We start from the raw sequence: 27,975 nt of genomic DNA on the forward strand, positions 1-27,975 counted from the left end.
CTGCCTGTGGACACCAGGCTCCTGCCACAGCTGTGTTTAAGCCTGACCTGTGTACATGGGACCGTCACTGATGATGGTGCTGGGTTGCTCAGCTCCAGACCTGTCTCAGCAAGGTAAAAACTAGGGAACATGGCCAGGATGTCACAGTCACTCTCGCAGCCAGAATGTGGAGGACAATCAAAGCAGTGATGGGGGACAACTCCCTGTTAGCACCCAGGGCTTGCACCCTGCCCATAGCCACATGACACTGTGGACTTTGGGGCCCCTCTGACCCAGCCTAAGGCTCCCTGGTCCCCCTGACTGGCTGTGGTCGGCCCACCGAGTTGTGAGTGCCACTGCCCTGAGTGTGCTTTCCCCACATCTTGAGCTTCTCCTCCTCAGCTCATCTGGACACCCACTCCAGCATCCCAGGGGTGAATGTTCACTGTCCCCCTTTAGGCACCCCCTTTGGTCATGTATGTCCCCTGTGCTGCATCACACACACACACACACAGAGTGCTGGGGAAGGGCAGGAGGTCCTGGCTGTTGGGACAGATGACTCCCACGGTTTGCAGCTGGGCTGGCTGCACAGACACAGCCAGGGTGAGGAGCTGCCTCCACAGGGAAAATGCAGAAAATTCAAGGACAGGAGATGTACAGCTGCCTCCTCCCAGTGCTCGGGATTCATGGTGAGGGGAGTAGTGCCCCTTCCCCATGCTGCTCCCACCATGGCAGCAGATGGAGGGCATCCACAGCAGGGAGGATTTTACCTGTGAAAAGACACATCCTAATCCCAAATTGTCCCCAAAACACTTTGAAAGAGCTGGGCAGGGAACTGCAGCCAGAGCAAGGGGAATAAAATCCCTCATGGGGCAGATCCCATTGGCATTCCACTGGCATCAGGGTGCTGGGGTGAAGACCACCCCTCACAGCCTCAGTCCTGCAGGAAGCAGCCTCATCCCATCTTGTTCCCCGGATGTTTCTCTGCAGGATCAGGCTGCAGTTCTGCCGTGGGGTTATTTTTAGCCAGCCCTGAGTGCATGTGAGGAGCTGCTGCCTGAGCATGGAGAGCCTGGCGGGGAGTCTCCACTCCCCAGCCAGCCCTAGGGAATGCTGTGCTGGGATGGGTGACATGTCAGCCCAGGATGTGGCCCAAAATGACCAGGATGGTGGTGGCACGAGGTGAACAAGGGCCGCTGGGGTAACAGGGACACTGGTCCACAACCAGCACTGGGCTGTAGCAGAGCCCCTGGCCCCCAGCATCACCCTGGGCAGGGAGAAGGGTGAAACTTCGGGGGCTGGAGAGAGGGGTGGCTGCCTCATTAGGAACCCCAGTGTGGTGATTTCTTTCCGAATTATGTGCCACTGTTGGTTTTCCTGTGGCACAAACAGGAAGGGGACCGTGCGCTGGGATCCTGAGTGAGGGAAGGGGCAGGCAGGGTATGGAGGGCTCGGAGCCCCCCGGGTACCTCCGCTGAGATTCTGGGGGAGCGGGTGGCCCATGGCCCAGTGCGGTGAGGGCCAGACATGTGGGGGCTGTAGCCCAGCAGGAGAGCCCAGCTGGATGGCTTTTCCTGCCTGGCCCGAGAGGAGAGGAGCCGCCCGCGCGCACAGATTGGAAAGGAAACGGGAAGCTGCTGCTGGAGGAGAGATTAGCCCGGAGGCAGTGATGTCAGCCCGCTCCCTGATGGATGGAGGGCAGGGGAAGCATGGCATGGGCCCCCCATCCTGGCCACACACAGTGTCAAACATGAACCGGCTGGGGGAGGATGTGACTCCATCCCTGGATCTCCTGATTTGCATCTCCTGAGCACAGGATAGGTCTTGGGCAGCTCTTGAGACCACCACTCACACCAGGATTCTGAGCCCAGTGAGAAGCCCCCCTGCGGCCTATCCTACCTCATGGACTAACCTTCAGCAGGGCTTTTTCTGGAAAGGTCCAGCAGGTTTCCAAGCCCAGCAACCTCAAGTCTCCCTCTCCCAGCTCCTCCACCAAACACTCCCAGGGGCTCATCTCTCTGCCATGCCCTGGCAAGCCCTACAGGCTTAGTCCCAAACCCACATTTCCAGCTGTTAAATGTGACATTTACCCTCTAGGTATGAGCCCTGAGTGTCCCTCACCCTGGCCTGCTCTCAAAAGATGGTTCCACCATCACTCCACACATCCCTTAGCATGATCCAGCATGGGTAGGGCTGAAGGAAAAGCAAGGGCTGCCCCAGGGTGAAACAAAAGCTGATGGCTAGGAATGGATGGATCAATGGATGGATCAATGGATAGATGACTGGAAGAAGAGAGGAAGGGAGGGAGGGAGGAAAGTATGGGTAGGAGGAGGGAACGAAGGAAATGAATGGAGGGATGAAGGGAAGAATTGTTAAAGAGGTGGATGGATGGGCAGCTGGACACATGGACATTGAGGGACAGTGTCATCCTGGGTACTGCTGAGAAAGGGGAAGGACCACACAGGCCTTTGTGCTGGAAGGATGCAACCTTCACTTTGATGTTTACTTCCTCCAGCCCTTGCCAGCCTCTTTCCAAAGCCCAGTCCCCAGCCCCACGGGTGTTTTCTGATCCGGCCCATCTGTCTTTTCCAGGGAGTAGGCAAGACCTTCCTGCTCTGTGAACACCACAGGCAGGACAGGGCTCTCTGCCTCTGCTCAGGGATGCTGCCAAGTAAATATAGATCCTGTCATCAGGATGGCAAATACTGAGTTCAGGCAGAGGCTTTGAAACCTGTGCTGCAGAAAGTGGGGCTGATAGGAAACCCTTGGGAAACATCCCAGACAAAGCACACACCTCAGGGCTGTGAGTGCCCTGCTATGCCAGCTCCCCTCCAGCACAGCTCTGTGCCAGTTGTGTGGCTCCAGCATGGTCCCTGACAGGGGAATTCCTCAGCTCAAGCTGTCCTCATGGATTTTTGGGAAGGGGCACTGCCCCCTGGGAACCAGGTGCTGGGGCTCAGCAAAGGTGCTTGAGCAGGGAGTCCCCCCTTGCCAAGGGAACTGAGCACCAATTCTGGCACTTGGGTGACTGTGGAGGGAGAAGGGAGCGGGCGAAGGAGGGGGGGGGGTTCTGCACCAAACAGCCCTGTCAGCAGCCATCAGAGTGGGGGTTGTGGGAGCTAGACCCTGTCTTTGGTCACACCAGGCCTGCCAGGACTGCAACTTGCCCCTCTGGGGATGTCTCAGGGTGTTCCTTCCATCTGAGATGTTTCCCTCCCCAGGATCCCATTTCTGCCTCCTGGCATCACTCTCAGCAGCAGGTTCTGAGGGGTCTGAAGAGCACTGGCAGCAGGGCAGGGAGGGGATCCTGCCCCTGTGCCCAGCCCTGGCAGGCACATCTGCAGGGCTGTGCCCAGCTCTGGCTCCTCACACAGCAGGGCCAGGGAGCTCCTGCAGCGGGGCCAGCGCAGGCTGGGCAGATGCTGAAGGGCCTGGAGCAGCTCTGGCAGCAGCAAAGGCTGAGGGAGCTGGGGCTGGGCAGCCTCCAGAGCAGCCCCTGAGAGGGACCTCCCCATGGCTGGCAGTGCCTGCAGGGAGGGGGCAGAGCACAGACCAGGCTCTGTTCGGGGGGCCCAGCAATGGCACAAGAGGAATGGGCAGGAACTGATGGCCAGGAAGTTCCAGCTGGACAGGAGGAAGAATTTCTTCCCTGTGTAGTGACCCAGCACTGAACAGAGACCAGAGAGGGTGTGGGGTCTCCCTCAGTGAAGATATTCCAGAACCACCTGGACACAATCCTGTGGCATGTGCTCTGAGATGACCCTGCTGGTGCAGGCAGGGAGGTGGGACAAGATGAAGCACTGTAGGCCCTTCTGACCTGATGCAGTCTGGAATTCTGTCTGTGAAGGTGCTGCTGGGTGCCAGCATCTCGTCCCACTCAGGACTGTGCTTCAGTGGTGCCAATGCCTCCAGCACAACAGGATGGAAATGGTGACACATCATCTGTCACCAGCAAAACAAACACCCTTTGGTCTGTCTCTCCTGCTCATACCACAGACCTCAGCAACCTTCCCAAGAGCAGCGGTGCCCAACAGCTTCCCCTGAGAGGCAGAGGGATGGTATGGTCTGCAGTGCAGGGCCAAAGGGTCCCTGCACACCCTGAGGGTCCCTGTGCATTCTGTCTCCACACCTCACCCACAAGCTGGTCCAAGAGGCCACCTATGCCATCCCCAGTGCTGGGGATGTGTCACTCCCTGCCAGAGCAGCTGACAGAGAAGAGGGAGGAAGGCAAAAGCCATGCCAGACTCGTGCTGAATTCTGCTTCTGCTTTGTAGGAGCAGCCTGTGGTAAGAGAACTGCCTTTCCTGCAAGCAGAGAGGCCAGCACAGGGTGGTCCACCAACACCAGAGGCTCCCAGTGCTCCCAAATCCCTGCAGTGGCTTTTGGTGGAACTGCTGAGGCATGAAAGGACAGACTTGAGTTGGAGTAAGGGTGTCCTCAGATCTGGACCCTCCAGGCATCAGGAGTGGGGAAGGGTGTTGAAGATACCAGCCTCAGACATCCATCATGTGCAAGGTTGGGTAACAGCAGAGCCAAACTGCCAGCCCTGCTGGGGCTCTTGTGAAAAGCACTGTGTTAAAGGCAGCTGGGTCAGTGCGTGGTGAAAGCTCAGGCTCCTTGCAGGAGAGAATCCCTCTGCATGTCCCCCTTCCACCACAGACCCTGCTGTCATCCTGCCCCTCGGCTCACTCCACGTCCCCCTTGGCATGGGGCACCAGGAATGAGATGGAGTGCTGCACCCCCAGCATCCCTGCTGCACAAGGGAGGTTTCGGTGTTCCCAGCCAGTCCCAGTGCCAGCATTCCCAAGTTCTCTCATTATCATGAACATTTTTCCTTCTTTTCTCCAATTTGGAAGCACCTTTCCCAGTCCCTGCACCCTTCCCAGTCCTGTGCCATGGTGGATACAGTGAATAACTCCTCTTGCCTTCAGCCAGGGGCAGAAGCAGTAGACAGAGCTGAATACATCCAAGAACTTCACAGATATCCCTTGGCAGCACGTCCTTGGAATGTGAGTCTCAGGGAATCCTGGCTCCCCACATCACTGAGTGTTCAAAGGCTCACAGTGGGAAGCAGGACCCTTGCTGGGAAGGCAAGGGAAGAATGAGGGGTGAGGGAGAAAGGGTGGAGGACATCCCCAAAAGGAGGGCAGAGCCTGGCTGAGGGACAGGACAAGGGGCAGAATCATGCCTGGGAAGGGACAGGACAGGAGGGTGGGACAGGGATGGGGACCAGAGGGTTGGCCTGGAGGAGGGACCAGCAGTGGGAGGCGCAGGCTGGGTGCTGCAAAGCCCGTCTGCACCCGCAGCAGTTCCTGCAGGGAACTGCCTTGGCATCACCCTGGAGCCCAGAGCAGGGCAGCCCTGGAGCCCTCAGTGGCACTGCCACCATGCTGTGCCACCAGAGCCAGCCCTGGGACACTGCAGACCACAAGAGGTAAGGCAGAACCCCAAGGGTGGCAGGGAATAGATGGGACAGACTTGAGAATGGGGGAAAGGGACCGGGGCAGTCCATGCCCACTGCACTGGCTGGTCTGCATAGGTTTGTAAGGACAGGGATGGTACCCACTGGCCTGTGAGGTGCCACTGCCCATAGGTATGGCTGGACTGCCCAAAGTGCCACCCCACAACTTGGTGCCTGGCGCAGCCCAGGTGCCCTCTGCCTGGGCACGAGGAGGTCTTGGGGGCCAGCTGAAGCCCCAGACAGGACAGGCAGAGAGCAAAGCTGGCCACAGATCCCTCAGGGTGATATAGTCATGAGAAAAGGGGAAATTGCCCCATTTCATCCCCAAGTTGCTGAGCAGAAGTGGGTACAGCCCTTTAGCCCTGAGGCACAGACACCCAACCCACATCAGTGCAGAGCATCACCCTCCACACCCCCCTGCCCTGCCCTTTGCATAGGTCCTACATCAACAGGCTTCCAGCTGCCATGTCCCCATGCCCTGCTCCCCAAGTCCTGCTCCCCCAGCTCCTGCCACGACTGCCCCTCCTCCTCGCTGACAGCATTCCCTCCACGTGCTCGCAGGGACACCCCTGCCTCTGCCAGCGCACTTCCCCAGGGCACCCACGGCACCTCCCGCATGGGCAGGCAGGGCTGGGGAGCCGGGAGATGCCTGTGCCGGGGCGCGGGGGCTCAGCCCGGCTGTCCCTCGGCAAGTTGGGGCCGCAGCTCCTGCGGGAGGGGCAGGGGATGCGTGGGAGCGTGCAGGCTGCAGGAAGGAAGCCTGCGCCGAACAATAGAGGGAAATGGAGGAACTGGAAAAAGACCCAGTGGCAGCACAGTCAGCACAGATGGTTCAGTGCGGAGCCGCATGATTCATGGGAAAAGGGCCCTCAGCGCCCCGCGGCTCTGTCCCGGGGCTGTGCTGGCAAATCATTTGGGGATGGGTGTCCCTGGTGGAACACGAGCCCCTGGACATGTCCCTCTCTGCGGATGTGCGGGTGCTGGCAGTGGGGGGTCCGTCCCGGCCGGGGGTGGGTGGGAGGCTGTCCCTCCTCTGCCTGCCCGTGAGTCATGCTGACCTCTCCCATGCCCTCGCTAGCAGTGAGAGAGAGATTATGGTCTGGCCCTTCCGGCTGCAGAGCCCTCCCCAAGCCGGCCGGCACAGCAGCTCATCGCCTGGGAGGGGCCGCGCTGCTTCCCCCGTTATCTGCCTGGGACACCTCGGGGCTGCGCCGGCTCTTGTCCTCTCGCCCAGCCCCGCGTTCGGCAGAGCCAGGGATGTCCCAGCGCTCGGCATCTGCTCCGCCACTCGCTCCCCCGTGAGCCCCCGGACGCTCGGTTCCTGCCTGAGCTCAGGTCACGGCCTCGCCGACAAAGCGGGGCCAGATCCGGCAGCTCCGGAGAGGGGTGGAGAGGCTTGGGCTGAGGAACAACAGGATGCCAGCTCCTTGAGCTGGGAGGCGAGCCACTCCGCGGAGAGCAGCGAGGTGGGGAGACCTCTGGAAGCATCTTGTGTTCCCACTCACGGGATCTGTGCCTTTCACGGCAGCTGAAACCACCCCCTTCCCTTCCTGCTGCCTCCTTACCCCCTTTCTCTCCTCCTTGCACAGATGATGGGCTGAGCATCTGTCGCAGAGGCACCGAAGGGCCATGAGCTCCCCATGTAGTCCTGACTCGGATATTGCAGACTGGCTGGCCACTATCCACTTGGAGAAGTACCGGGATGTCTTCAAGCAGCACGGCTACCATGTGGCCAGAGATGCCATCTCACTGGACAGCCAACACCTGCAGCAGATCGGCATCGCCGCCACCGGGCACCGCAAAAGGATCCTCAACTTGGTGCAGCAGACACAGATGCTGAGTCAATCTCATACAGGACGCACAGCAGGAGACACCCCTTTCCGAGACACGGAGGTCCTGGATGCCCCCCAGGCGGGCAAGGATGCCATGAAAGCAGAGGCAGGAGGGACTACTGATGCCTTTAGGACACAGCAGCATGTTGCTGCACCCACTCAGGCCTCACCTGTAGAGAAGGACCCTGTTCCTCCCATCGTGAAGCCGGTTCCCAAGCCAAGGACAGTTTTCCCTCGCTCAAAGCCTGAGCAGGGATTAGCACCTGTGCCACCAGCACGATCCACAGCGCCAGCACATGGCCTGGGCAGTGACAGGGCACCTGCAGCCTTTGTGGTCCTAGAGGGATTTGTGCCAGGAGAGAGTTCCACAGATTTGGAGAGTCCAGAGCCCAGGCCAACCCTACTGGCTGATCCAGGGGCAGCTGTGGCCATGGGAATGATAATATCCCGACTGCGAGCTCGGGAGAGCCCTCAGGAGGATACACGTCCATCCCCAACTCTGAATCATGGACAAACTCTGGAGCCATCAGAGAAATCCCCTCCATCCATCCCGTCTGTCCCACCACGGCACAGCCACAGGGTCCCGTCAACTGAGCCCAGCCCCAGGAATATACTGGAAGGTCACTCCCCATCCCACCCTTTCCTTTCCACTGCAGCCACCCCAGCCAGGAGAGATGCCTCACCGTGCCCCAGGACAGGGGCAGGGCAGGGCCGGCTGGAAATGGTGTCCAACGTCATCTACGAAGGACTAGAGCGCCCGTCAGCCCCCTCTGAGGACTCGGGAGGAGAGGATGGTCCCCAGGGTGAGGGTCTCGCTCAGTCCCCGGCTCTGTCCCCACAGGAGCTGACCCAGCTGGATGACAAGCCTGAGTAAGCAGATGCCTTCCCTTGCCCCTGGGAGTGCAGAGTGGGTGCAGAGCAGCCAGAAGCAACAGTCCAAAGGGCCCCCCACCTTTTGAACCCCATCCCACCCCAGATCCTGACTCCACCTGCCCCCAGGTGCCAGACAAAGCCCTTTCCTCCCCTTCCCTGCTCTGGATACAGCAGCTGGGATCCCTCTGAGGTGACTGGCTCTGAGCCCCTGCATGGCTCCTTCTGGTTGTGGGGAGCAGTTGCTGCCCCTTCCTTGTCCCCACAGCAGGAGAGCTGGAGGTCCCCAGCGTGGTGAGGAGGTGACTAAGCCAGGGTTTTGGGTGTGGTTCCTGCTGGGAGCAAAGTGGAATATGTTAGAGAGGGGTAAAGCTGAGATGGGAAATGCCCAGCAGTCCCAGGAGACACAGCCTGACAGGTCCCAGTGTGGGGAGGAGAAGGGAACAAGGAGGTCACTGCGAGCAGGGAGGGGATGCTGCACAACCCAGGGAACAAAGCCAGGCTCAGCCTGGGTCAGGACCCTCCAGCCAGACAGGACCCCACAGGTTCCCACCCCAGCCCAGTAACCCCTCTCCTGTTTTCCAGAAGTCCCAGCTGGCCCAGTGGGGCCCTGCCCCCCGTCCCACAGAGACCCACCAGCAAGCCAGGTGAGAGCCCCCAGGACACTGGTGAGAATCAGAGACCTCCTGGTGTCCCCAAGGAAGTGGGGAGAGTGGGACACCTGCTCACCCTGCCTTTCCCCTGGGTCCTGCCTGGTACTCCTGCCTGATTCAGGAGCTGGGGTGCCCCATTACAAGGCAGAGCTCAACACCATATGTTTATGGGCTGGCATCTCTGTTATGTCACATGCCCTGGATATTGGAGTGTACCGTGGTGGGCTCAGGGGGAGTCCCCCTCAAGGGTTGGGAGTCCTGGCTGGTCTCCCTCTCCACAGGGACCACTGAGTGCCTTTCCTTCCCACATCTCTGCCCACAGAGGTGAACGAGCAGCCTGTCAGCCCCTACAGCGAGACCATCTTTGGGCATGTAGCCCCAACCCGGGAGCTGAAGGTGAGTGAGACTGTGGGGATGGTGACTGTCCCCTGCTGTCACTCTGCATCACACCAGCTGCTGCAAAGCTGGGAGCTGTAACTGGTGAGACCGTGGTGCCTGAGAGTGTCTGGTGAAGGTTCATCCCCCAGAGGGTGATCAGGCACTGAACAGGCTCCCCAGGGCAGTGAGCACAGCCCCAAGGCTGCCAGAGCTCAAGGAGCATTTTGACAATGCTCTCAGGGGCAGGGTGGGATTGTTGATGTGTTTGTGCATGGCCAGGGGTTGGACTGGATGATCCCTGTGGGTGCCTTCCAGCTCAGGATATTCTGTGATGCTGTGATTCTCTGCTGGGTTTGGGGTCACAGGTTGAGCCCCCTGTGCTGTGGGCTGGGCAGGCTGAGGAGGTCTGAGATGGAAGAGGGCACAAGGGAGAGGAGATGTGACTGTTCTCTTCCTGCAGGGTGTTGGCATCTCTGCTGATCAGAGCTACGAGGCAGTGTCTGAGCTGGATGTGGAGCGAGAAGCCTGCAGGTAAGGATCATCTCCCCTGGGCTGCAGGGGCTGGACTGGGCTCAGGGTCAGGGGTTTGCATGCCAGGGGACAGGGTCACAGCCTGAGAGGGGGTGGGGGGTTTTCACTCACTGTAGAGCTGATCATGCCTGTCTGGGATCAGGTCAGTGGTCTCCAGGAGAGCCAATGGGTATGACAGTGAGGAGCTGTGCTAGTGGGTGGCCCTTGGGAGGAAAGTGCTTGACAACAAGCGTGGGCGCACAGTTGGGGTGATGTCAGTGGCAGTGGACACCTGCATAGCCAGAGGAGCCTGGATTTGGCCTCTGGGAGCAGGAAAACACCATGGGGGACAGGGATTACTCATAAATGAGGTAGATCGAAATGCCGGATGAAGGGATGTGCAATATCCAAAGGCTCCAGCATCATCAGGTCAACATTTGCTGCTCAGTCACACTGTGTTGGACACTGAAATTGTGAGGGGTGCCTTTAAAATGCTTTTGAAGTGTACTTTCCATAACTCCTGATAGCATCTCAGAAAGAGGAAGGAAAGCTGCTCTTCCCATTTCGGATGGGGAGGGTTCCTTTTCCTGTGTTGCTTAGAGAGAAGGAGGTGAGCTGCAGCTCTGTGTCCTTTAGCTCTGGCCATGGCCTTGCTGGCCAGTGCATCCCAATGGCCCTGACTTTCTGGCCCAGTGTTGGTCCAGCCCATCTCCTGCTCTGAGTGTGTGTCAGTGCAGCAGAGCCTGATCCAGTGGTACAGATGAGAATTGACACAGGCCATGGCAGAGTGGGGAACTGCAAATACCTGGGAACAGGAGAAACACTGAAATCTCCCATGAAGCCTCTGAACCAGCAGTTCAGAGCAGAGCCGGGTGCTGCTCAGTGAGTCACCGTCTCCATCCAGTGGCTTCCAAGGGGTTGGAATCCAGAATATCCCAAAAACATTGGTCAGGCTCTTGCAGCTGTGAACCCATCAGGGACTTTGCAGCCTGGTCTTGCTGAGAAGACATAGAATGTGGTTGTCAGCAGTGTCAGAAGCAGTGGTTAACAGGTTTTTTTTCCCCAGACTGAGCACTAAGGTGGCTGGGGTGTGGGGAGTGGAACAAGAGACAGAAAAGCCTTTGAAGACTTTTTGCATTGTGCTCACAGATTCCCTCATCCAGATGCTCCAATGCTTTCCTCCCTCAGTCAGCCCCACTGGTCTGACAATGATACCCTGGAGCAGAGATATGGACTCCTGCTCAGCTGCTGAGGGGCTGCTGGCCAGCTCTGGCCCCAGCAGTGGTCCTTCTGTGGGACCTCCCAGTCCTCCCCTTCAGCACTCTTGTTTCTCCAATTCAGCCCGTTCTCATCCTGCTGACTGGCAGCTGTTCACTTGGAATAACAGGAGCATCTCCTGCAGTCCACATATCCACTTGTTATGGGACATATTTCCTGCTCCCAAACTTCAGAGAGTCTCTTCTTCCCCTTTGTTCTACCTATGGTAGCTCCTCTTACCCTATCCTGAGTGAGCTTTGTCTGGACCGCTCTTGCTCTCTTGCTCTCTGGGCAGTGCCAGTGCTAGTGGTGGGCAGAGCCGTCTCACCAGCAAACAAAATATCCTCAGCAAGGAAGAAGAGCAGTGCAAAATTCCCCTGAAAACTGGGAGCTGGGTCTCTGAGGGTGCTTGAGAACCTGGAGTGTAGGATGGGATTTACCCACTTTGACACTGACCCCCTTCATCCAAGCTGGTGATGCTCAGACCCCTGAAATGCTGGTGCCAAGGGCATCACCTGCCCTGCTCCAGACATCAGTCTCAGCAGGAGAGAAATGGTGCCACAGTATTGTCTGTGTCATGCCGTGGAGCTCAGGGGACTGGGTCAGATTCACCAGGCACCATGGTGGGGATGGTGGACCCTGCCCTGGTTCGCATCGAGACCCTGCGCTGCTTCTCCCCACACCTCAAAGCATCTTCCCTTCATGAAAAGAAACACTGGGAATGCTGTGTCCTTGACAGCTTATTCCCTACCTATCTCCCTACCTCCGGATGCCCACTCGCAGGTTCATTGACTGTGGCCTCCAGTTGCAGTCACCAGATCCCTGATCCTTGATCCCTCACCACCAGCAGGTCCCTTCCCTCCATCACCTAACCTCCATCCTCCACCAGATCTGCCACACCAGCACTGACAGGATGAGACTGCCTCAGCTCAGGGCACCTCAGGGTTCACCCTCTGGCCTCAGCTGACCTGGAAACACCTTCTCCTGGCCCTGGGGACTTGTTTGTCCCTGAGGTTACTTGTCTTCACTGCCTAACACCAGCTGAAAGGGGACATGACCTGGCCTTTGCAGACTTGTTGGGAGGCTTCATCCACCAACCCTGTCTTCCAGGGAAGATCTGGGTCTTGGTGTGTTCCTGGGATGCTGAGAGATCCTGCTCCAGCCAGACCATGGGCTTTGCTTGTCCCTAACAGATGCATTGTGTTCTCCAGCTATTATATTTCATTGGCTGTAAGTCATGGCTCAGAAAGGGGCTGTCATGGATTTTATCCCCTTTTCCTTTTGCCCTGACCCATTCTGTGGCTCTGTCTCCCCCTCAGCCCTCGCACTCAAGGCTGATGTCTGCCTATGACTCACTGAGTCCTCCAGCTGCTCCATTCCCTGGCCAGTCCCTCCTGAAGAAGCTGGAGACCAGGCTAGGACTCCAACCAGATGACTCACCCTGCCAAGGCTCTGTTATGCTAATTAAACAGTAATTTTCCTTGTGCTTTGAGCCTCCCAGCCACCCAAGGCCATTTCTTGTCCTTCCTGCAGACACTGGAGCCGAACAGGCCATTTTCCCTCTCCATCACCTCCTCATCCATACAGCACCCCACTTCTCCAGAACCAGCCCCTAGTCTGGGTGGCTCCAGCCCAGCATTCTCCCAGGCAGTCTTGCTCCTGTCCCATGTGAACTGGGAACATCTGATAGCCTCATAAGATGCCTGTCCAAAGCCAAAGAACAGGTCCATGCACAGCCTTGGCTTTTAGGATGAGGCAATGCCCAAAACAGGTGTTGGGAGCATTTATGATGAGGGGAGGTGTTTGGGGGTCTTGTCCTGTTCCAAAAGCCTTTCCAGTCATGGACTAATGCTGGAGACAGTTTCTCATATTCAGTGGGTTTTTCCTTCACAGATTTCTCCTTCTACAAGGAGTCCCACAGGTCAGCTGCTCCCTTCCCATGTGCTCCTGAACCTTTCTGGCTTTATCTTATGTGCTGTCCTCATGAACCTGTCCCCATCACTCACTTTGTCCCCCTGGAGGTGCCCAACTTGCTCGGGTGCTCCTCAAACAGAACCTGGGACAGGGCTTGGACCATCCTTCTTGTCTTTCTTGGAGCCTTTCCTTCATCCTGGCACTGGATTCCATATTGGAATGTGACATGGGTGCTCTCCTGAGGGTGCTGGGGTGTTCTGACTGCTATAACTCTCCTCCTGCCCATCACCATTTCACCTGGGCAGCTCCCCTGAGAACTTCTGGGATTGTCAGGCATTTTCCAGCACATTTCCTTTTCGGGGAAAGAAAAACATCTCGCTGAGAGGGCTGATGGGAAGGGGCAGGCTTAGCCCTGGTTTGTTTTTATTATTTCCTTTTATTGTTGTGGTTGGAGAGGCTCAGCAGGCCTGGCTGGGGGGTTTAGCATGAATTCCCAAAAAAAGGAGATAGAGATCTGGAATTCCCAAGGTGCAGTAGCTCCACTGGCTCATCCCAATCCCTTTACAAGGTATTTTGGCTGGACAAAAGAGCAGGCTCAAGGTGTCTGGAAGAAAGACCCTCACAGTGCCAGGAATGTTGGAGGTGCAAAAGGAGAGGGGCTGAGAGCTCTGGTGAGGAGGGAGCTGGGGTGGATGTAAAGCAGGGACTAGAACATGGGATTGGAGAGCTGCCTGGCTTCACTTTGCTGCCTGTGAAGAGGGGAAGAAGGTAATGCCAGGGATTTGGAGACATGTGGTGGCTCCAACCTTGCCATCATGTAAGCACTGAGCCCTTGTCCCACCCTGCTCATGGAGATGCAAACACCCACATCACTGGGTGCCCTGAGGGCTCAGGATAGGGTCAGGAACAGTATGAGATGTCCCAAAATGGGATGGCATTGACCAGGACCCTGCATGGTGAGCAGCCCTGCTGGTGCAGCCTGGCTCCCTCACAGCCCCATCTGCCACAGGACAAGCAGCGAGTGCAGCAGCGAGGGACGGAGCGAGGATGAGGAGACTCGGACCCGGCTCATCGACCGCATCATCCAGAATGACACCGAGGGATATTCCACGGTGGAGGCACCCCGGGCTGAGGGGTCCCCGTTCAGCCTGCCAGCCCACCTCTACCCAGATGAGGTCCTGGATGACCTCACCATCTCCCCTTACGCCAGCTTCACGTCGCTCTCTGAGCCCCGGCCCACCATGCTCAGTGGCTGGCTGGACAAGCTCTCCCCACAGGGGTATGTGGGACAGTCATGGAATCACAGAATGGAAGGGATTAGAAAGGGGGAAGTGAGCAGATGTGGGGTCCTCAGGGGGATCCTCCCCTTCCCAACAGTTTTTCTGCCATCCCAACAGGAACTATGTCTTCCAGAGGCGCTACGTCCGTTTTGATGGGAAGAACCTGATGTACTTCAGCAGTGAAAAGGTACAAAGGGGCAGGATGGGGCAGGGGGGGAGGCTGTGCAGTGCCTTGACACCATGGGAGCTGCCATATCCCCTTGGACTCTCCTTGTCCCTCCATGAGGAGCCAGCACTGCTTTGCCATCACCAGTGTGGAGCAGCCATGGCCCTGGCGCTTGGTGGGGCTCCAAAAACAGCCTCAGCCATAGGAAACTCAGGAGAGCAAGGGTCCCTCTGCCAACAGGAAGGAGGAAAAGGGGTGCTCCTGCTGACTCACAAGCCCTGGGGCAGACTGAAAATAGGGCCCCAGCCCTGGATCCATTGTTTCCTGAATCCTCAGCTCCCACCTGGCTGCTGGTGCCCCCAGACTGTGCTGAGGCATCACCCAGGGGATGTGGGGGATGTGCCAGGTTATGGAGATGCCCCCTGGGGAGGGCAAAAGGGGTTAACCCTGCCTGGGGCTCATTCCAGGAGCCCTACCCCAAGGGGGTGATCCCACTGTCCGTTATTGAGATGGCTCGTTCCAACAAGGACAACAAGTTCCAGGTCGTCACCAGCCATCGGATCTTTGTCTTCCGTGCTGAGAATGAGGGTAAGTGAAAACCCAGACCACTTGTCCCCAAGGAACCATCTCTGCCTCCCTCCCCCTTCCAGAGCATCCCAAGGGCAGCTCTCATCCCATCCCCAAAGCATCCCCTGCCATGCCTGCCAGTGCTCTGCTCCATGCCAGGGCTGTTGGGAAGGGCTCAGCCCTGCTCCCTCATGCCTGGTCCCCAGCCCAGAGGAATGAGTGGTGCTCCACGCTGCAGAAGAAGGTGATGGACCAGCGCCTGGTGGGGTCCCGGCCCCGGCCTGCCAACACCGCTCACTGCCAGAAGTCAGGCACCCTGGAGCTGAAGGGCCAGAAGTCCAAGGTGTTTGCAGCCCTGAGCCTGCCTGAGATGTGGCTGTACAAGAGCGAGCAGGTTTGTGGCCAGAGCAGACTCCTCACTGGCACAGAGGACTGTGCCAATGGCAGATGGGATGAGAGGGATGGAGGGAGCTTAACCAGGGTTGGTGAATAGGGAGATCAGAGAGGAAAAGGATGGGCAGAAGAAAGGAAATGACAGAGCAGGAAGCTGGAGATCTGGCACAGGGCAGCAGTACTGGGTACTAAGACTAGACCTCCCTGCCCAAATTATTGTTATCTCTGCCAAGCACTTCAGTCTTAGTTGCACCAAGGCAGGCCAATCCATCACAATACAGGTGGATCAATGAGCACAGAACCAGCAGCAAACAGGCCTGCTTCAAGGGACATTTGCCCTATGGGAAGAAGCAGGTCACTGTCACTTCACAACCTGCTGCTGCCCACAGAACCTCCATTTCCTTCCTGCTGAATTTTCTCAGCACTGGTTTTTTTACATCACCTCATTTCCAGGTTTCCCACTAGTCAGCACCAACTCTGAGTTTTTGGCTCAAGCTGATACTTGGTTTATGAGTGTCCCTGACTCAAATCCTGAAAACAGAAGGATCTAGATGGCTGGGTTTCAGGGGCTGTGGGCAGAACTTTCATTTGAAGGCGTAATGTATTTGCAGGGTGCTTTATATCAGCTCATATGAGGTGGCTGAGAGACATGGCAGGGTCTTGTCCAGGCAAAGCAGGGATGGGATGCTGGGGGTGCTGAGGCAGCTCTGTGACTCCAGCCCCATCATGGGCATGTCCATAGTGGTGCGTCCACCATGGCACTGCAGAACCAACACTGGTGTCGCTCTAAATTGCAGTTCTTCAAAATGGGCATTGCCATGTTCTTCATTGAGATGCGTGGCTCCACCATCCGCGAAGCCAAGAACCGCAGCTTCGAGCTCATCACCCCCTCCAAAACATTCAGGTATCCCTGGCATCCAGGTGGGATGAGGTGGGAGGAGCAGCTGGGGTCTGGGCCTGGGTGCTGGTTGCTGCAGTGCCCTGAGTTTTGGCTGTTTTGGTGCCCACAGCTTTGTGGCAGAGTCGGAGCGGGAGAAGCGGGAGTGGATGGAGGCACTGCAGGAGGCCATTGCTGAAATGCTCTATGACTATGAGGTGGCAGAGAAGATCTGGTCCAACAAAGCCAACAAATACTGTGCAGACTGCTGGGCTCAGAGTCCTGACTGGGCATCCATCAACCTATGCGTGGTCATCTGCAAGCAGTGCGCAGGTGATGACATCTCCCTGGGGGGGCACTCTGTAGCCTGCTTGGGCAAGCAGGTGATGGCTGGGGTTATGGGAACAACTTGGGTCCCAGTTCCCTGGCAGGATCAAGGGGTGCTCACTCTCCTGCTCCACACAGGGCAGCACCGCAGCCTGGGCTCCAGCATTTCCAAGGTGCAAAGTCTGAAGCTGGACACCAGCGTCTGGTCCAATGAAATAGTACAGGTAGAGGCACTCAGGGAAGAGCACTGGGGCTGGCACAGTGTGCTCAGGGGCCAGGCTGCTCCTGTAGCAGGGCAGCAGCCCTATGGTCTCAACTGGGATGCAGGAACGCTGGGAATCCTACTCCTCCCACTGGCCCTGGTGCTCACCATGACCATGGGGCTCTCCTGCAGCTCTTCATTGTGCTGGGAAATGATCGAGCCAACCGGTTCTGGGCCGCTCGCCTCCCTCTTGCCGAGGCCATCCACCCGGACAGCAGCGCTGAGCAGAGACGGGACTTCATCTCCCACAAGTACCGGGAGGGCCGGTACCGCCTGCCCCATCCCCACTGCACCACTCAGGAGGATGTGCTCCAGGTAGAGGTCACCTCAGGGTGCAGGCAGGACGCTGGGGTGCTGGGAACCATCCCAGAGCTCCTGTTTTGAAATGTCAACACCATCTTGGCTGCCTGTGCTCACACCCTTGTACCAGGCAGTTCTGGGGACTTGGGTGGGAGGCTGTGCACCATTTTTCCTGCCTTCAAGCAACCCTGAGGTGTCCATGAGCCAGGATGTGGTCCCTAAAGGCACTGTCTCATACCAGGCACTGTGCACTGCAGTGACAGGACCAGCCCTGCTCAAGACCATCCTGCAGTTCTTCTCGTCCGCGGAGGCTGGTTTGTCATCTGACCCTGCTGCCTGCGAGTCGACCTCAGGGCCTGACCTTTGGTGGGGATCAGAAAGTAAAAGGCCCAGGAACCTTTCAGGTAATGAGGACCCTCGAGCCCCATCTGTGATGGGGAGGCTTCCTCCTTGCTGCTTCCCCTCTCCCCCTCAGCATGCCCCAAGGCTGGGGACAGCCATGGCATAAGGTACTGTGGGTCCCTGGGGGCCCTGCTTGAGCCTCTCTTTTAGGATGAAGCAAAGCAGTGGTTCCTCTGGAGCCCCTTTTCAGGGAACCCCATGCCTGGCACACCGCCTTGCCTACACCTACATGAGTGGGGTCTCCCTACCCCTCTGGTGCCCAAAATTTGGTGGGTGCCTGCTCCTGCCCCTCCCTCAGTGCTGTGCCCCACAGGAAGCCCTTGCACACGGGAACCAGGTCCAGAGGGTGTCTACAACGAGATCACACAGCCAGTGACACACAGCGGGTACCTGTACCGGGCCATAGCCCCCCCAAAGCTCCCAGGTGTCAAGAAGAGCAAAGAGGGTGAGTGTGGGGAGCACAGGAGGGCAACCAGCAGAGTGCCCACGGCAGTGCCAATGACCCCACGTTCCCACAGACTTCCAGCGCACGTGGTGCTCCCTGGAGAGAGCCCTGCTCTTCTTCGAGACAGAGAAATGCACCGAGCCCCTGGGCCACATTGAGAGTGGGGACCTCATCTCCCTGGGTGTCAGCAGAGCCCAGGCACTCAGCAGCCCCTGCCCCACTGAAAGGTACCCCCAGCCATGCCCTCACCACATGCCCAGAGAGCCTGGGGACACAGATTGGACAGGGACGGGCATTGCTCCCTGCTGGGTGCAATGGTGTGCTCTGGCTCTGGGTGCAGGGTTGGGGTAGGGGTTGCCCTGATGGGCTGGTTCATCCTCTGCAGGTTTCGCTTCACCCTTGAGCTGTTCCTCACTGGGGAAAAAGTGCAGCAGCTGGGAACTGACGGGCCCGAGACACTGCAGGCCTGGGCCAGTGCCATTGGCAAGGTGAGCCAGCCCCAGCCCTGTCACCCTGGTGTGTCCCCAGAATCTGTCCTCACTTCCCCATTATCATTCCTCCCATGCTCTTGATCCACTGTGGGAAGCACCCTTCTCTCTTTCCAGGGGCTCCCATCCTCCCTGGTGACCTGCCCCTGTCCTTGTGGGGATCCTCACCCAGTTCTCTCTTTCTCCATCCTGCAGTGGTTCACACCTGTGAGCTGTCACTGCCTGCTGGGCTACGAGTTCCAGCGCGTGGGCCAGCTGCGCTACAAGTGCATGCTCAACCCTGAGCGGTGGCAGCAGGCCTTCTTCATCCTCCAGAAAGCCCACCTCTTCATCTGCCCTGCCGAGGAGGATGGGGCTGAGGACAGCATCAACCTCCGGCGGCTGCAGGAGCTCAGTGAGTGCTGCCACAGCCCAGGACTGGCACCACATGGTGGGTCGTTCTGCATGGCTCTGATCCCTCCACTTCTCACCCCAATGCAGGTCTGGTTCCCCCCATGGAGACTCCAGACAAGAAGGAGATGCTGATCCTGGTGGAGATGGGGAGGTGAGTCCTGGCTGTGGGAATGATGGGGAATGAGCCAAGCAACCCCAGCAGGCTGCCTAGGGCAAAGCCACTTATGCATGGGTCCATGCTGATCTAAAAACCATGGTGGGGATGCTACTGGAACAGCAGGGCTGTGACCAAAGGGTTTGCAGAGGTCACCCCAGTCTGGTGTCTGTTGCTGGGTGGGGTGTTCCTTGGCCTGCCTGCCTGTACCTAGCTCACTGTCCTGGGCAGGAGGGGATAACCTGCCCCTCTGGCAACCTTCATCCCCTCTTTTCTGCCTTGTTGTTCTCAGGACGTTTTACCTGCAGGGCTTGTCACGGGCAGACTCGGCAGCGTGGTACACGGACATCCAGGCCTCGGCAGGGGGCCGGGGCAACGCGCTGCGGGACCAGCAGCTGAGCCGGGGGGACATCCCCATCATCGTGGACAGCTGCATTGCCTTCATCACCCAGTATGGTGAGCACAGCACAGCTGGAGCATCCCCCAGCACAGTGGGGTGGCCAATAGGTCCAGGCAGGAGGCACCACTCTGGGGCCACCAGCCCCATTAGGGATCATCTGAGCAGGACTGAGCCCCTGTGACCCATGTCCCTGTCCCAGGGTTGAAGCATGAGGGGATTTACCGCAAGAATGGAGCCAAGTCCCGGATCAAGGTACTGATGGAGGAGTTTCGTCGGGATGCCCGCAATGTCAAGCTGCGCATCAATGACAACTTCATTGAGGACGTCACTGACGTGCTGAAGAGGTTCTTCCGTGAGCTGGAAGATCCCATCTTCACCCTGGAGCTGCACCCGCAGTGGAAGGAGGCTGCAGGTACCTCCTTCACTTGACCTGCTCCCACACTGGGCTGCCTGCCAGGGTCCTCTGGAGCCAGTGTCCCTTGGGGCAGGATCCTCTTGCCAACCCTGGTCATTTCTGTGTCAACTGTGGATCTGCTGGTCTCTGTGACATGTGTTCCTCCCTTCAGAAATCTCTTCAAAGCCCCAGCGCCTGGAGCGGTACAAGGAGCTCATCCATCGCCTGCCTCGCCTCAACCACAAGACCCTGGCTGCGCTCATTGGGCACCTCTACCGGTCAGTGGGCCACCTCCCCACAGGGTTCCCTGGTCCAGCCAGGGTCCTCAAGACTAGCCAGAGTTGTGGGATCTCCCCACTTCCCAGGGAATGCTGCCTTTCAACCCTGAGAGCCAGAAGCAGCCCTGTACCTGTGGCCTGCCATACCAGTCCCTTGGATGCTACTCTAGGACGCCTTGAATGTTCCCAAAGCAAGGGGGAATGGCAGGGGATTTGGGACTAGGGGACACCCCACTGTAGGATGTAAACTTCAACCAGTGCCCAAAACAGAAAACTAAATTCCCATCTCTGACTTAGAGTCTGAGGTGAGGCTCTTGTCTGGTTTGATGGCAGTGGGAAGTTCTCAAAACAGGAACTGCCTGTCTTAAAGTTCCCATTGCTGGGGGCTGGGGAGATCCATGCTGTTTTTTAGGAGATATTGTATGAGGCAGAGGAGGGTGGCTGGGGCTGAAACCCCATCCAGAGTGGGCCCAGCCCCTCACCTGTGTGCTCTTTGTCCCAGGGTGCAGAAATGTGCAGACCTCAACCAGATGAGCACCAAGAACCTGTCGCTACTCTTCGCACCCAGCCTCTTCCAGACCGATGGCAAAGGGGAGCATGAGGTCAAGGTGATGGAAGACCTCATCGACAACTATGTCAGCATCTTCAACGTAAGCAGGGGCCTGGAAGTCCTCTCCATCTCCCCTTATGTCCCCTCATTCTGCCCATCTCTGCCTCCCGCTACATCCTTCCATCCTGGTCTTGTGTCCTGAAGCCACAGCCTGCTCCACAATGACCCTCTGCATCCTTCCTTTGGCAGATTGACGAGGACCAGGTATCCCAGATGGATCTAGAGAATAGCCTCATTACCACCTGGAAGGACACCCAGGTACTAGGGATGTGCTTCTTGGCCCCCACCACACTTGGAACCTCCCAGCTGGTGTGACTGACTGGAGGGTGGGGACACTCCCAGCTGCCCACCTTGGGTCCCCACTGTCCTACACTAGATATTTGGGAAAGGACTTTCCCCTACTTGTCTCCCCTTTACCCATTGCCTTGAGGCTCCTCCCCAGGGAAGAAGCAGCCTCAGCTTCTTAAGACACCATCACCAGCTCTGGGAAGATGGGATGTGCACAGCACTCATGCCAGCATGGCACCAATGCCACCCACTCTTCCCCAGCTCTCACAGGCAGGGGACCTCATCATCGAGGTTTACCTGGAGCAGAAGCTGCCTGACTGCTGCGTCACCCTGAAGGTGAGTCCCAAAGGAGGACTGTGCTAGAGAAAACAAGCAGGCACTCAGGCCCCAGGTGCAGCCTGTCTCTGGGACCCATCCTGCCACCACCCACTGCAGCTCCCCGTGTGTCCGGCCCCAGGTGTCCCCCACGATGACAGCAGAGGAACTCACCAACCAGGTGCTGGAGATGCGCAATGTGGCAGCCAGCCTGGACATCTGGCTGACTTTTGAGGCACTGGAGAACGGGGAACTGGGTGAGCATGGTGGGATGGCACGAGGGGATGCCCCTGGCATAGCTGGGCTGGTGAGGAGGAGGTGTGAGGTGTGGGTAGGAGACTTCCTGATGGTGTCAGTGGGGATGTGGACTGGCACGGGGAAGGGGGCACAGAGGTGAGAGTGTTCCTGCATCCCCAGAGCGGCCCTTGCACCCCAAGGAGAAGGTGCTGGAGCAAGCTTTGCAGTGGTGCAAGCTCCCAGAGCCCAGCGCCGCATACCTGCTGGTGAGGAAGATCCCCATCGGCGAGGGCAGCTGTCTATTCACAGGTAAGGTAGTCACAAAGGGTCCCAGCTCCTCGGCGTGTCCCCAGAGAGGGACAGCTCCACCTGAGCTTCTCCTTGCCCTGGTCACTGTGCTGCATTCATCAGGATCACAATCCAAAACCCACAGTGGGATCCCTCTGCCCCTCCCAGCCCTCCTTACCCTCATCTCCTCTCACTGGGCAGGTATCAAGCGTGAGACCCCCAAGTGTGGGCTGCTGAAATGTCGTGAGGAGCCTCCCAAACTGCTGGGGAATAAGTTTCAGGAGCGCTATTTTGTCATTCGGGACCGAAGGCTACTGCTGCTCAAGGAGAAGAGGGTACACAGGGGATGCTGTGGGATAGACCTGCACCCCAAGGGTGGGAGGAGAGGCAGGGAGGGAGAGCCTGGGGACAATGGTGGCATGGTGATGGCTATCCTCCTGTCAGGGAGGCTGACACCAAGCTGGGCTGATCCACTGGATCTCCTTTGCCAGAGTGCCAAGCCAGAGCGTGAGTGGCCCCTGGACGCAGCAAAGGTTTACATGGGCATTAAGAAGAAGTTGAAACCACCAGCCCAGTAAGTGGGACCTTCCCTGGCCATGGCAGTGGGGCATGAATCCCTCAATCCCTGTGCCTGGCACATGGGAGCATGCCAGGCTCTGCCTGGACCTAAAGTTGTGACAAGCCTGGGCCTGTGGGGTGAGCTCAGCCCCTTGCCCCACTGCCCACAGACCCCAGGCTGTGTCTGAGCTTAGCAGTGCTGCTCCACAGCCTGTCTCTTCCTTTTCCAGGTGGGGTTTTACACTGACCCTGGACAAGCAGCAGCTGTGAGTATCTGCTTCCGCCATCCTGGGTTTGGAGGGATGTCAAGATCTGTCCCCAGTTTAGTGGGACTGGGACAGCCAGGGGCAGTGCTACAGGGCCCTGGGGTCAGGGGAGAGCTGGGGCACTCCAGAGACAGAGTGGTAGGGCCACATGCTCCCTGGAACAAAGTGGGAGTCAGGCTCCAGGGGCAATCCATCTCGCTATTATACACCTTCCCACCTTCCCACCTCCCCATCCCCACCAGCACCCCTGGGAGATGCTGGGTGTCCAGCGAGCTCTTACTTTGCCCTGAAGCAGCAATTTGGGCATGCAGACAGTTTCAGAGGTGCAACTCCATAGGGTGTAGCTGTGCCTGACAGCTCCAGGCTCAAAGACAGGGTGACAAGGGGTCATGAGTTGCCTCTCTGGCAACTTTTCTGCTCTCTCTGCAGGTACCTGGTGTGCTCAGGGCAGGCTGAGCTGTGGGACTGGACCACCAGCATCCTCAAGGCTCAGGTGGGTACAGGCCAGTCATGCCACTCAGCTGGGCAGGGCTGGGATGGGGCTGGGATGGGGCTGGCAGGGCAGCCTGGCATGACCTCCCTCCCTGCCCTGTCCCTGTGCACAGCATGATGACAGGCACCCCGTGATCATGCGCCGACGCTCCTCCTCTGACCTCGCCAAGCAGAAGTTCGGCACGATGCCGCTGGTGCCCCTGCATGGGGACAGCACTGACACCACCATGCTGTCTGCCAACCAGACACTGGTAAAGCCCTCACAGCTCCCCTGCTCACAGGTGCTCCTGCACCCACCCATGTCTTTGCACCCATCCCAAGACTATGTGCCCACCTCAGAGCCCGTGAGGCGGGTGTGTGCTGCCTGGCACCTGATGGGTGCCGTGTATGTGTCCCGTGTGTGTGCTGTGTGCTGTGTTCGTGTCCGTGGCAGCTCTCCGTGCCTGCAGGTCCCACATGGGATGCTGTACCCCACTGCCCCTCCTCTGCCTGCTAAGGCCCCTGTGGCCCTGCTCAGCGCTCTCCGTGCTTACCTCTGCCCGTCTCCTCTGTTTCTAGCGCCGCCTGCACACACGAAGGACTTTGTCCATGTTCTTTGTAAGTACCTGCACACGTGGAGCATGTCTGTGGCTAGCTTTGCACTGTTCCTGCTGGCTACAGCAGACAGGGCTCACCTGCAGCATCCCACCTGCACTCAGATATGTGCTCAGGCCATCCTGCACAGGCTGAGTGGCAACAGGGATGCCCATTGTGCTGTATGTCCTGTACCTGGGGATTGGGGTCCTTGCATGGTCCTGATGTGGGCAGGCAAGACCACAACAGTCCAGCCCAGTTCCCAGAACCTCTTTCATTTGCCACACATTACCCAGAGGGGATCAATGTAAGAAATGTGAGGAAACAGGTTTGGGTCCTCCTCAGGTTATTGCCACAGGAGCCACCTGGCTGAACCTCACCTCACCTGGCTTTATGCTCTATTGGGAATCCATATGTCCTCCCCATCCCAGACCCCCTCAGCCAAGAGGTGAGGCGTGGACCATGCCTTGGCGGCATGGACCATGCCTTGGCAAGGACCAAAATGCTCCCCATCCATCAGTGATGGGGAGGAAAGGGCAGCAGTGCCTGAACCAAGAGACCTGGTGGAGGGTGGGTCCTTTTGGGCATTGGCCCCATGGTGAGGGGCAAAGCTTCCTGGGCAGTGCCTGAGTGCAGGGAGTGCAAGGTGAGGGGAGATGGAGGGGTCCAGCTGAGCAGTGCAGATAGTGCTCCTCACTCTGATCCCCTGCCCTCCCCAGCCCATGAAGATTCACCAGGACTCCCTGGAGGAGCAGCAGGAGAAGGAGGTGGACTCTGATCCTGTCTACGAGGAGGTGGGGAACTTCCCCGAGCTGGCTGCGCTGGATCTGGGGCAGGGGTTGCTGGCAGACCTGTCGGCTGTACCCCCTGTGGACAGGTCCAAGAAACCAGCCCCGTTCCCTGAGCAGCCCCCAGCCACAACACTGCGCTCCTCACTGCCTGCCAGCCCAGCCCAGAGGGTGACAGATCTCTCCGTCACCAAAGCCGTGTCCCTTGAAAGGGGCTTGAACCTGGAGAGTAGCAAAGCTCCACCCCAGGGGCACAGACCCACTAAAACGGCCTCTCTGGAGAGGAACATGGAGCCTTCCCTGGCACTGGGCAGGGACTGGGAGCAGGCAGCCACACCAGGGAGCAGTCCTGGTGCAGAGAGCTCCCTGGAGCTGCCCAGGAAGAGGAGCTTGCAGCCTCCCTTGCCCATCAGTGACAAACTCATGCAGGAGCTCAGCAGCGTCATCCTCAGGAAGAGCGATGGCCAAACACCAGGGCCAGGCCAGCCAGTGACATGACCTGTGACCTGCTGTGCCAAAGGGGCAGCCCCTGGACCTGTGGATCATCACACCCACTGGCAGCAATGATGGGTCCCCCATGCTCCCACATCATGGAATCCACACTTTCCTCCTCCTTACACTGGAGACGGGCAAGGATCAGGGACTGGTGGCAAACCAGGGACTAGTGGGGATCAGGATGCTGAGCCGTGGTACCCCCTCCTGGGAGGGCTGGGGATGCTGCCACATGTGCTCTCTCACTCATGAGTGGCACATCTGTCACAGAGCCCAGCACCGAGGGAAGCAAGTAAAAGGGAAAATAAAAGTGGAAATGTGGTGCCTGCATGTTTTGGCAGCATGGCACCGTGTCAGGCAGGGGCGCACATGGTGCCTGCCAGCATGGGGGGACACAGCATGTCCCCTCTCCAGCACTGGGCCATGGGACAGGGTCAGGACACCCAAGTCACACACCCCCCTTCCCCCACCCCCCTTCCTTCTTGTATCTATTGTGGCATATTTTGGGGGGGGGACAACAGCAGCAGGGCTGGCCGTGTGTGCTCAGCACATCATCTGGTTATGGAGGACAGCCTCTGTTTAGTGAGGGGGTTTCTACCTGTTCCCGCCACCAGCTGGGAGAAAATAAAGGTTTATTTGTACTCTGGAGGGCTTAGTCACTGCAGAAGGCATGGTGAGGAATGCCAAGGTGTGGCAGGCAAGGAGATCCGGGTGCCAGGCAGCACCAGGCACCTATCTGGGGGACCCCCAGCATCACTGAACAACTGCAAAACTGAAGCAAAGTCTTAGTGAACCTCAGTTCCTGATGGAATTTTCTGCCCAAGTCTGGGGTGGCACAGCCCTTCGTGTTGAGCACCACACTCCAGGATCCCCCTCCCCAGGCAGGGGGACAAAGTCTGGCACCATCTGGCCTTGCCTATGGCTGGCTCTACTCGCTGGACCTCAGGGGCAAGGCTGTCTTCTCTGTGGACCTCCCCAGTGAAGACTCAAGCCCCTGCAGGCAGCGGCCTCCTGCATCCCGGACCCAGCCCCGAAAATCTTGAGAGATGTAGAAGTAGATGAAAGGGTCAAAGCAGTTGTTGAAGGCACTGAGCACCAGGGCCATGGCATACCAGAAGTAGGTGACATTGTGGCACCCTGTGGGGTCCAGCATGTAGTGGAGGAAGAGCAGCACATTGCTGGGGGTGAAGCAGAGGATGAAGACCAGGAGGACCAGGGCCAGGACACGCACCACCTGCCCATAGCATTTTCCCTTGGCCAGCAGCCGCACAAGGATGCAGCTGTAGGAGATGGTCATGAGTACAAAGGGCAAACCAAAGCCCAGCCCCACCAGGGAGAGGAAATAGTAGCTGAAGAACTTGTGTGTTTCCTTTTCTAGGACATCGTGGCATGTTGTAATGTTTAGGTTTGAGATATTTTGTGTCTGGGAGTGCAAAACCAGAGGGCTCATGCCCAGCCCCACCACCAGCCAGATGCCCACACAAATGCCCACCTTGCCCCTGGTCCAGCTGGAGCCCTTCCACAGGAATGGGTGTGCCACAGAGACGTAGCGCTCCAGGCCAATGCAGGTGAGGAAGAGTATGGAGCTGTACATGTTCCCATAGAAGAAGGCCACCATGGTGCGGCACAGGTAATCCCCAAAGAGCCAGTGGTTGCCCAAGAGGTGGTAGGAGATCTTGAAGGGCAGCAGCAGGACAAAGAGAAGGTCAGCACCAGCCAGGTTGAGCAGGAAGAGGGTGCTGGAACACCTCCTGAAGTTGGTGGCCAGGACCCAGCAGGCTAAAGCATTGGCTGGCAGCCCCACGAGCAGGACCACGGAGTAGAGGGCAGGGAGGAGGCGGGTGCTGAGGGTGCTGTTGAGAAAAGCTTCCTCGGAGGAGCCAAGGCACACGTTTTTCTCCTGGGGCGTGAGGCGGATGAAGGATCGCCCTTTGACAGTCACTACGGAGGACAAGAGGCATCAGGCTCTGCCAGGAGCTCCCTCCCATTGCCCCTTCCCATGCAGGAGCTGTCGCCCCTCCCTGCAGAGCCACCAGCAAATACAGGAGCTGTGTCTTCCTGCTCCATAGCAGAGGCAGCTGCAACACGGGAGCCCCAAACATCCTCCTCTCCTCCCCATGCAGAGCTGTGCTACATCCTGTGCCATCCCCCACAGCAGCAGTGCCAGCCCAGCTGGGCGCTGTGCCCACAGCCCAAATGGGTTCTGCTCCCACGCACTGCTGCAGGGACACACAGATCTGCTGACACCCCTTGTCCTACTGAGCCCAGCACAAATGGATCAAAAAGGCAGATGGGAAGCCCACACCAGCACAGGGTTGGGATATATCCATGCCAGGATGGGAGAGGTTCTCCCATTGGAGCTCCTGCCTCCTGCCTCCTCCTTCCCAGCTCAGCTCCCCTCCATGGCTGGGCATGTCTCCCCGTCTTCCTGTGGTAAGGGACTTTTCACTGCGTGTGAAGAACAAAAGTAAAGAACAGGAAGGTCCCGGGACACCAGACAAATAACTCCGGATCAAATCCCTTTTCTGGCTTGCTCAAAAAACCCAGCCAGGCTCTGCTCCCCTGCACATCACCCCCAGCTCCAAAAGTTCCATCCAGGTGGGTCCTCAGAACACCCCATCCTGGAGGGCTTCAGTTACATCCAACAGGTTTCCCATAACCTCTTCCATCTCTCCACATCTGGGGGGATGCAAAATTCAAGTTACAAGAGCAGTAATCTGAATTTTGCTGCCTAAAGGGGAAATGCTGACTGGTTTTCAGGTCTTCACTCAGATTTTCAATGTGGACACTGAGGGAAGGCAGAAGAGCAGTACCCCATGACACCCAGATATCCCCTCCAAGTATGATGGGACATGATATTGGGGTGTCCCAACAAGTTCTCCCTGCCCTGTGGCCCATTACCCCCAGACACACCAAGGCACTTACTTGGAGAGGGTTGGGTTGCAGAGCTAAGCCAGGCGCAGCCAAGCAGGAAGGTGACACAGGCAGCAGTGGAGCCAGGCAACGGCACCAGCCGGGACATCTCTGGAGTGGCCACTGCACCAGCTCGGTCTGCACAAATGCCACAGGCAGGGCTGGCCCCTCCGTG

The 27,975-nt window shown here is 58.1% G+C and overlaps 2 protein-coding genes across 4 annotated transcripts; one reads left to right on the forward strand and one right to left on the reverse strand.

Moving 5' to 3' along the window:
* The first annotated feature begins 5,287 nt into the window (after nt 1-5,287).
* ARAP3 (ArfGAP with RhoGAP domain, ankyrin repeat and PH domain 3) lies at nt 5,288-25,533 on the forward strand. Of its 3 annotated transcripts, none has more exons than XM_071570217.1 (34): nt 5,288-5,413; nt 7,030-8,142; nt 8,728-8,789; nt 9,118-9,191; nt 9,634-9,704; nt 13,864-14,133; nt 14,252-14,321; nt 14,768-14,888; nt 15,074-15,261; nt 16,058-16,164; nt 16,271-16,470; nt 16,603-16,688; nt 16,859-17,041; nt 17,268-17,430; nt 17,742-17,873; nt 17,947-18,100; nt 18,259-18,361; nt 18,557-18,755; nt 18,842-18,905; nt 19,201-19,364; nt 19,508-19,720; nt 19,875-19,980; nt 20,483-20,630; nt 20,780-20,848; nt 21,140-21,214; nt 21,336-21,450; nt 21,611-21,739; nt 21,920-22,053; nt 22,210-22,292; nt 22,507-22,542; nt 22,972-23,035; nt 23,148-23,285; nt 23,593-23,631; nt 24,327-25,533. In XM_071570217.1, the coding sequence occupies exons 2-34, from the start codon at nt 7,070-7,072 to the stop codon at nt 24,891-24,893; spliced, it is 5,400 nt and encodes a 1,799-aa protein (XP_071426318.1). In that variant the 5' UTR covers nt 5,288-5,413; nt 7,030-7,069; the 3' UTR covers nt 24,894-25,533. The 3 variants fall into 3 exon arrangements, with proteins under 3 accessions (XP_071426318.1, XP_071426320.1, XP_071426319.1); XM_071570218.1 differs by lacking the exon at nt 5,288-5,413 and adding an exon at nt 6,648-6,906; XM_071570219.1 differs by lacking the exon at nt 23,593-23,631.
* LOC139678939 (proteinase-activated receptor 3-like) lies at nt 25,503-27,963 on the reverse strand. Its single transcript, XM_071570225.1, has 2 exons — nt 27,813-27,963; nt 25,503-26,828 (listed from the first exon to the last, which is right to left on the reverse strand). The coding sequence occupies exons 1-2, from the start codon at nt 27,907-27,909 to the stop codon at nt 25,816-25,818; spliced, it is 1,110 nt and encodes a 369-aa protein (XP_071426326.1). The 5' UTR covers nt 27,910-27,963; the 3' UTR covers nt 25,503-25,815.
* Nucleotides 27,964-27,975: the final 12 nt, after the last annotated feature.

The sequence above is a fragment of the Pithys albifrons genome, chromosome 15, assembly GCF_047495875.1.
Source record: "Pithys albifrons albifrons isolate INPA30051 chromosome 15, PitAlb_v1, whole genome shotgun sequence".
In the NCBI taxonomy this organism is placed as follows: domain Eukaryota; kingdom Metazoa; phylum Chordata; class Aves; order Passeriformes; family Thamnophilidae; genus Pithys; species Pithys albifrons.